Here is a 9202-nt window from a genome sequence, read left to right as displayed (position 1 = left end):
GGCAAGTTCTAGGATGGTCATATTTCTGCTCAGTTGTGGATGTCAGGAGTTAGGTCAGCAAGCAGGCCGAGCAGCCCCCAGCTCAAGAGGGGGAAGGGTCTGACTGGCTACTTATTAGCAGCCCTTCTTTCAGAGCACACAAGACTGGCCCATATGACAGTTGCCTCCCTGTCAGTCCTGACCGCTTGGGCCTTTGTCTGCTGGGCCTTCAGGCAGGATGGCAGGTAGGAGCTGACCCCGAACCAATAGTAATAATGGCAATGGCAACAGTGCAGGAGACAGTGACTGTGGCTGTGACACTGATGGCAACAGTGGAGGCACTTTCTGCCCTTCCTGGTGGGAGAGGGGAAGGGGAAGAAAAAATGGAGGGACCTGCAGGAATCAACGATGCTCACTTGTGAGGACAAGTGCCACAGCAGAGCTTCTCTCTGGTACTGGGAAATTGGAGATGATGAGTCTGGAAATCAGTCAAACTGTGCTTCAGAAGATACTGAAAGTCTGCCCATTGGACCTAAACTGCTTCATTGTTATACCTCTGGGACTAGACTAGGATCTGAGTTTTAGGAGCCAAAAAGGCTCTCATAAATTTCTAGGCAGCTTTCAAGAAGCCAAGGGTGACCTAGTACTGCTGTACACTGTTTTTAGTGTGGCTCCAAATAATACATAGAGAATGGTAGAAATTAAAATACATTCACTGAAACAGACTTATGAATATAGGTAAAGATGCACTCTGAGGAAATAAGAAAGATTAGTAAAATAGGGGATAAAAATAGGATATAGAGAGGCACTTGGATGCCCCCAGCCCTTCTAAAAGCAGACCCCACAACCCCTCGAGTCCAGGAGGAGTATACAACCTCCTCACATTGGTAGAAGCAGGTGCTAACCGCAGTGTTATATACTATTATGGCATGCCAAGAGTTTGTCCTAAATGTGGCAGGCTGGGACACCTAGCAGCAGCCCACACTTGGCTTATTCGTTCAATGTGCAGGTAAGTGGGGCACATGGCAAAGCAAAGGGAAGGTTTATGGCAATACAATCTCTGTGGAGAGAAAGGGTTCCTCTTTAAGATACCTTTGAACCTCAAAAAAAAAAAAAAAGGAAAGAAAAAAACAATCAGGAACATCAAGTCAAGATTCCTTGGGAGATCTCCTACAGGAAATGGCCCACAGAGTAGGGTTAACCTAAGAGGAGGAGGTGGAAGGAAAGAAAGAAAATGGAAAGAAACAATCTGTTCTCCCAGGCTGTCTTGCTGACTCCCTGACCCACCATGATCCTGGTTCCAAGCCAGACTCCTGTCCTCTGACAGCCAGCTCCCGGCCTGTAGTAATCCCAGTCCCATAAGCTATAACTGCCTGCTCCAGGCCTCCTGGCTAGTGACTCTGGCTGGATCCCTGCTTACTGTTCCTGACCCCTGGTCTCATGTTTCAAACCTGCCTACATCTGGGCACATTACAGCCCTCAGCTCCCTGACTCCCCCCTGACCCATGACAATTGCGGTCCTTTGCTCCCTGACCTGTCTGTTCCTGATCCCCTGGGTTGTGACCCTGACTGCTTACATCCTGGCTGTACCCCTGACAGAAGAAGGTGTTTGTAGGATTTTCAGGGAAAGTCACCTGAGCAAACAACACCAACATCTTCAGCTATGCCAGTCTGCATTGTCTCAGACAGGGAGGTGTTACAGAGCATCAGATTAAACTCGTGTCCAGCACACTGGACACTTCGAAACCCCACAGGACCTGTCCCGCGCTCAGACTTTGCAGGGTGATAGGCTTTCTCAGCAGCTCCACACTGGAGCTGCCTGCACACCACGCTGGCATCAGTCATGTCCCATTGATCATCCAGGACTCTGCTCCATGTTCCACCGAGGGAAATCTCGACTCGCCCATCGCACCGGCTCTCTCCATTCAACAGTCTGAGGGATTCAGAGCGACCTGGCCTCAGGAGAGAGAGAAAACACATTGAACATCACTTTCTAGTTTCCATTATATCAAATGCAGAATGTGTGCATGAAATTACATAGGGTATCAAATACTCAGAGAACTACAGTGGTAAGAAGAACAACTGCTGTTGCAAGGATTTTAGGAGACCCCTTCAGGAGAACGTTTATACTCAAGGCTAGAGCCCCGGCAGAGAGTTGTTAGCTAGGACCTCCGATTAAGTGCAGTCCTTGAGGCCAAGGAACAACACTGGACTTTTGCTTGTCAGCCCTCAGAGCTCTCTTGGCAAGGGGTGTGAAAAGATCAGACCCTTTCCCTGAAGTAGCTCTGCTGGCAAAACCCCTGGTATGGGTGCAGCTTCTGCTTTCTCCTTGCAGAGCTTCTGTTGTCAGGGGTAAGGGAGTAGCTCCAGCAAAAGGGAAACCCTTTCCAACAGATGACCCAGGCATCTTTTCAGTGATACCCTAATTAAAGCAGTAGCAGTCCCTGTCTCCCTGCCATTATAGAAACATAGGCTGAGGAAGGTAGAGAGAAGATACCATAGCTTTGACTTCTGCTGGGAAGCATCCCAACAGGTGATTGAAGGTGCTGACTGAAGGTGTCTCAGTGTCTAAGACTATGCTTCACTCCTCTGCATCTGCTGCCAGAAATTCTAGCAGCAAACAGTAGCTACGGCCACCAAGATGCTAAGGGATATGTTCACCTGCATGCTTCTGGTAGCTCTGAGCAGCTCCAGTCAGCTGCCGTGTGCGAGATTACGAAGTATAATTTAAGATACCACCTGCTGAATGAACCATGGCAACTGCCTGAAGGAGTGAGGGTGTCTTGACTCCCATCGGGTTACTCGGAGGCAGCAGGAGTATTCAGTGAAGACAGAGTAACTCTTGTGGTAGAGGGGAAGGTTCTTCTGCTGCTGAAGGGCTATGCATCGGCTCTGCCCCATTCACTACATTTCTTGCCCTTTCTGCTGAGAATGCAGAAGTGGTCTAACAGAGGAGGGGGATGCTAGTGGCCCAGACTACAAAACTATGACATAGGTGTAGTGATCATAAGGTCCAATATACACAGTGAATGACAAGAACTACACAACACATTATATTCTGGAACAATAAGCAGTCCTTGTAGACTATGTTTCTCTCTACGTAACTAACCTGGCTAGCTATTTTACTAAGAAACCATGCCCTAATTACCAAATCATATAAATTAGGGATCATCTCTAAGTAATAACTATCACTGTAATAGTGTCTTGCTCCATTGCACTAAGAAAGCATAACAGAAGTGACTATATAAAAGCAGTGACTATATATATATATGCAGTGTCCTCTTAGATATTCCTGCACTATGAAGCAGGGGAGGGAAGTGGAAAATGGCTGAGTGGAAAATTCTTGTACCAGTGTTATTTGGTGCCTGAGCCACTGTTTCTATCCTCACCTGAGCAAATCACACTGACATCACGGTCATGGAAACACTGAGGGACTCCCAGGGCAGTAACCGGGCAGTGCCATAAATGGGGTTCAGTCCCATTACAGTGGAATGTGTCTCTCCAGACCGGCCCAGTTCCTCTCCCAAAATGCCCTCCTCCTGGAGCTGACACTGCAAATCCACAGTCGAGCTGACGACAGAGGACGTTGGCATTGGATAAATCCCAGCGCGAGTCGCAGAGGGTGCCCCAGGCACCGAGCACCTGGACCTCCACTCTCCCCGAGCACCGTGTGCTGCCGTTCACCAGCCTGAACCCTGTGAACCCTGGGGAGAAGAGAAGGGAGACAGTGATTAGAGAGGAACACAACAGCCCATGTCTTATTTTATACCAAATAGTCAAAGAATGGGAAATCGGAAAGTGACAACCCGTTTCTGATTATCTTGGCTTTTCAGGGATTTTACCAGAAATGGATTCCAATTCTGCTGTCCTTCCTTCCAACAAAGGGATATCTCTTTGTTGCTCTACCCAAGCCCAAAATGCATATCAATGCTGTCTTGGTGTTGTGTATGTAGGTTTGAAAGGGTGAGCCTTTGTTGGGAAGGACAGCTTATAAAGAAAGAAAGAAAGAAACACATAAATAAATTCCAATATAATAAAAGCTTTGTCTGTGTCTCTGTCTGTCCATAATGCTCTGGGCCAACTGCACATGGACTGCCCAGAGGGCGGGTACCATTGGGTGGCCCAGGGGGCCTGGGCACAACTGTGCGCCAGGGCTCAGGGGAGTGAGCGAATGTGGTCGAAGGCCAGGGAGCCACCGCACTGCACTTTCCCTTGACAGCAGCCAGCAGGGAGGGGAGCAGGGAGTAGGTAGAGGAGCAGGGAGAGGGGTTGCAGCAGCCACCACCACCACTGGAAGAGCCATGGGGGACTGGGGCTGGGGCTATGCTGGGCTGTTCCTGACAGGGGTGGGGGCTGCACTCAGCCCGGCCCAGGTCCTGGGACAATGGGAGTCCAGAGGCTCCTCTAGGGCCATGGCCAGGCAGCTTCCGCTGCTATTGGCACCGGGGGGAGCTGACGGAGGGGAGCATGTTTCCCCCTGCTCCCTCCGAGCACCCCAAAACCATGTCCCTGCATGAGCCACTGGGCTCTGATTGCTCCCAGCCCTTCCCGGGACACTGGCCAGGCCGGGCCATGGGACACCTGGAGCCCAGTGCTCCTGCACAGACATGGGTGGGTGAGTCCCACCAATGTGCACCATGGGGGAACTAAGGAGTGGGTGGCACATGCTCCCCCATGCTGCATGCCGCACCCCTGGAGGAGCCACCAGGCTTCAGTTGTCTGCATGACCTGGCCTGCCCAGGGCATAGTCGAGGGAATGGGGCCCTGGACAGGCTGTGTCCTGGGGCCATGGGAGCCTGGCGGCTCCTCCAGAGGTGGAGGCAGGTGGCTTCCCCTGCTGCACACACTGTGGGGGAGCCAGGGGAGGGGAGCATATCCCCCCCTGAGCTTCCCCGCACCATGCCCCTGCACAAGCCACCAGGCTCTGATTGCCCCCCAGCCCGACAGTTCACAGTGAATGGGGCAGCCGGCCACACCAGGTGTGTGCAGTGTGTGGCGTGTGGCTGGGGGCATGTGGCTGGGTGTGTGCACATGTGGCTGGGAGCATGCATGTGTGTGGTGTGTGGTGGCATGTAGCTGGGTGTGTGCATGGGTGTGATGTGTGGCTGGGTGGGTGTGGCATCTGGCTGGGTGGGTGGGTGTCTGGGTGGGTGTGTGCTGGGTGACTGGGTGTGGCATGAGTGGTGTGTAGCTGGGTGTGTGAGGCAGGTGGCTGTGTGGGTGGGTGTGGTATGTGGCTGGGTGGATGTGGTGTGTGTGGCAGGTGTGTGGTGGGTGATGAGTGGTCTGGTGTGGGTCCGAGGTGCGGGGGGGAGTACGGGGCCGAACACAGAGCGGGGAGTGGGGAGGTTGCGCACAGCCAGACAGAGCGGCGGCAGCACAGGGTGGTGGGTGCTGGTGCTCTGTCCCCACCCGTCATTCATAATGGACACTTGGCTAGTAAATAAATAAATGGCTTCCTGCAAATGCCAGGGATTGCATTCAGTGTCTCACGTGGTCTTTTTTGGTACTACATTCCTATATTCCAATTTTTAAGATACCACACTAAATCCTTACGTGAACATATGAGGCCAATATCATTTGCATGTGAGCCTGTCTCATTCATGGGTGGTGCTCGGGGGCAGTACGCGAGATGAGACTCATTTCCCACACACTGAAACTCTTCAGTCCAGATTGGCCCTTGTCCTTCTCCAAAGTGAGCTCCTCCTGTGATTGATACAACTGCTCCACATTGTAGCTCATTACAAATCACACTGGCAGCTTTCGGATCAAGGTGGGAATCACTGACTGTAGCCCAAGTGTGTCCAAGTCTTATCTGCAGACGTCCTGAGCAGGCATTGTCACCTTCAATCAGCCGGGGCTGTGTGTCACCTAGAGTCAATCAAGCCATCAGTGAATGGAACACAAACCCCTTGCCCTCCATTTCAGCCTTTAGTAAATGCAGATAATTGTTTCAAACCTTTTGCATTCAAAATTGTTTTAAAAATAGGGAATTAACTGTCCATACACACATTAATTATTTTTCTACTTCTCAATTATTTAATTTTTAACCAATCATGAGGGATAGGGCACATGACTATTTTATTAAATACTTTGTTTTCTGATTAATTATTCTGATATTGTGTATTACACTGTTACTAATTGTTAACAAAAAGTTGTGTGGTTTCCACTTTCAGCTTTAAATAATCCTACCTGTGATACTCAAGAAAGAATACAGTAAGTAAGTCAGAAGAAGGAATAAGAAAAGCCAAGAGAGGAAGAAAGACAAGTTGTACTAGCTACAAACTGAAAGCTAAGGATCTGTTCTTTCACTCTCTTGCAACATGAATGATTTGTACTTGGGAAAAGTTATGCACACCCTCATTGCCAATTCTAATAGTAATGTGAGCAAAAGAGTTATGGTTTGGAAACACTTCACATTCATTTTGCACAGCTGAAAAAAACGACATAAGGCTCCAAGAAAAGAAAAATTCAGTCTCGGTATTGGGAGGAGCATTCTAACAGCCAGAGTGATTGTGGAGATGAATACCTAGATTGGGAGGTAACCGTAACACCATTAGATGAGTTATTTGAGTTCAGATAAAGCTCTTGGGAGAAAACGAACATCAGGATGTTGTAGTTGCACCAAGGAACTCTCTACTACTACTACTATGCTTAGTTACCTGCTCGCTCGAGTTCCCCAGGACAGCAATGAGGAAAGCAGACATCGGATTCATGCATTATCGATGTAACAGAATTATACAGAATTCCAGTACAGATTCTCTGATACTACACACTGGGAGCATCTACACGTCATGCTACATCACCACAGTGATGCGCTATGTCACCATAGTGACACGTTACACCAATATAGTGACGACGTGCATCTACATGTCACTGGCAACTACTTAGCCACAGCTGTGCACTCCCTCATTTTAGTGCACCACGAAGGCAAAGTAGCTGCTAAACCTAACCATGCACCATGCGCATGGCACAGTGCAGGTGTTTACTATGCCATAGGGCAACATGTAGACGTGTCCATAATACAATTTAGGTGCTCAGATACAATAGCTTTTTAAATGCAAACAATGTTTCTGATTTGAAATGGAGTCAAAACCTATAAACAGTAAATAGTAAATATGGCATTGGGAGAAGTAATCAAGGGATTCCAAAGACTTGGATGTCGTCATTCTCAGTGAGCATAACAGGTATAGGAGTTGAGGATATTGACTCACTTCCCTGTTGTTTCAGAAGGATGAGACACGTTCTTTTTTCAGTCCCTTTTCTTCCATGGCAATTTCCTGACAGGTGGAAGGATGGCTAACTCCTTACCTGAGCATGTGACTCCAGTGTAGAAAGAAGGAGGGCATGTTGACTCCACAGTGTAGGAAGCTTCTCTGCATTCCATGTTGGTTGTCTCATTGCCATGACAACGAATTCCTGTAACTATGTACGGTCTGGAATCCTCCACAAAATGGCTGGCGTTGTGGAAACTCATTGCTGATCCACACCCAAGTTCTCTGCAAATTACTGGAAACGCTTTTATAGATGCAACAGGAAAACATATTTTCATCAAGTAATTGCCAAGTTTTGCTTCCACTCTGCCAGCACATGGACTGCTACCATTCATAAGCTTCACTCCACGGTATCCACCTTCAATTAGAGAAGCAGGACAGAATTAGAGAAGAGCACATTGAGTCATATCCCCTAGCTATTCTTACCCAAGCTCATTAAGCGGTAGATGCCAAACAGAGGTTTAGGCAAGTATCAGTGGTGTATGGCTTTTGTCATTCATTTCTAAATCTGTCTCCTGGATTTTTTAGTGTATTCACTATGTCTAATTTAGTTCTGCTAATTTACTCAGTTACTTCTGCCTGCTTCCTGTGGCACATATGAAGGAAGCGCAAAATAAAACAGCACAGCTCAACACTGAAGTTGCAAGAAGGGACAGGTTGCACAGTGCATCAACACCAGGTAAGTTGCAAGAAGGGACAGGTTCTCTCCCCTGTTTGTTTCATCAGCCATGAAGCTGAACTGTGCATTCAGAGCCAGCCAGGTATCGGCTCCTATTAAACTAGTTTCTGCTATTGCTGCCGGTTACCTTAACAGTACAAACACATTTTCACAGCTATCTAGGTTACAAGGCAGTCAGAGAATGAGATGACCTTTTCATACATTTCATGCACCACACAGTCACCAAGCACATTTACAAATTTTTGGCTGAGCCACTATATCTTGCTTTTAATATTCAATTGAGCAAAACAGATGGAGAACAGAGCAGAAATTCCTACCCCACTGGGACAATGGGCCAGGTTAGGACCCACAGCCCTTTCCATTACAAAGCAACAGCCACCTCACTGTAGCATCTCTTCTTCATGGCCCATGCATCTCTTCCTCTTGGCTGCACAGATTCAAGAGGTGGGCTGGAGAGGCCTAATCTACTCTCCCTGCTCCTCAGGTCTGGAGTATATTCAAGGTCATTCATATTAAAACTAGCCTGTACAAAGTTGAGGTAAATGGTACCCCTACCTGAAGCTTGGAAAGTAGCCATAAAATAATAATAATAACAACAATAATTAATAATAATAATAATGGATGTAAACTATGTCTGTTATTTCTATCATTGGTACTATCAGCAACTCCACACTCAAACATTTCACATTTTCACTAGAATCTATGTATAAGAGGGGAAACAATTATTTAGGGATTCCACAGTATCCATTAGCTTCCCTTCAGACCAATAGCTTCTGAACTGCAAGACTACATGTTAAAGGGCAACTGCTGAAATGACCACTAACTCCTTCAAATAATGGTTCTCTTTCTATTATAAGAAAAGGGGATTCAAGACAAGACCTTGGACTGTCCATAAGAAAAAGCTTTGTTGAGAGAGAGTTAGGGTTTCCTGGTGGTACCAGGGGAGTATTCAGAATGCTGAATTAAGCAAAACTCCTCCCAAAACCTGGGAAATTTAAGTCAAGATATATGCCTCCATAGCCTTAGATCTTTCCTCTTTGCCTGATATCCCAGTAAGCCCAAACTACACATACAGTCATTCTGCCTTTCAGCTGCACTGGACTGGACCTCATTACAACTACCTTACTGTACATGCCAGCAGTTTAAGGCTGGCAAAGCTAAGCAAACTCTGGTGTGCATCCACCGATGCATCTGAAGCAAAACCAGGGAAGTCATCTAGGGCTATGTGAAGCTTTGGGTGGTGATTTGATTCAGAGGAGATTCAGCTCGA

At 47.7% G+C, this 9202-nt stretch overlaps 1 protein-coding gene across 1 annotated transcript; it reads right to left on the bottom strand.

The window, feature by feature from the left end:
* Positions 1-1613: 1613 nt before the first annotated feature.
* On the bottom strand, positions 1614-7611 carry LOC149851715 (scavenger receptor cysteine-rich type 1 protein M130-like; the record flags this gene model as incomplete). Its single annotated transcript, XM_090030457.1, has 4 exons — positions 1614-1931; positions 3369-3683; positions 5536-5850; positions 7291-7611. Coding segments are annotated over 4 exons (1269 nt in total), but the record flags the coding sequence as incomplete, so codon positions are not given.
* Positions 7612-9202: the final 1591 nt, after the last annotated feature.

Source organism: Crocodylus siamensis, unplaced genomic scaffold (assembly GCF_052110815.1).
Source record: "Crocodylus siamensis isolate JL-2025a unplaced genomic scaffold, ASM5211081v1 HiC_scaffold_385, whole genome shotgun sequence".
Lineage (NCBI taxonomy): Eukaryota > Metazoa > Chordata > Crocodylia > Crocodylidae > Crocodylus > Crocodylus siamensis.
This window is presented reverse-complemented; position numbering and strand designations above follow the sequence as displayed.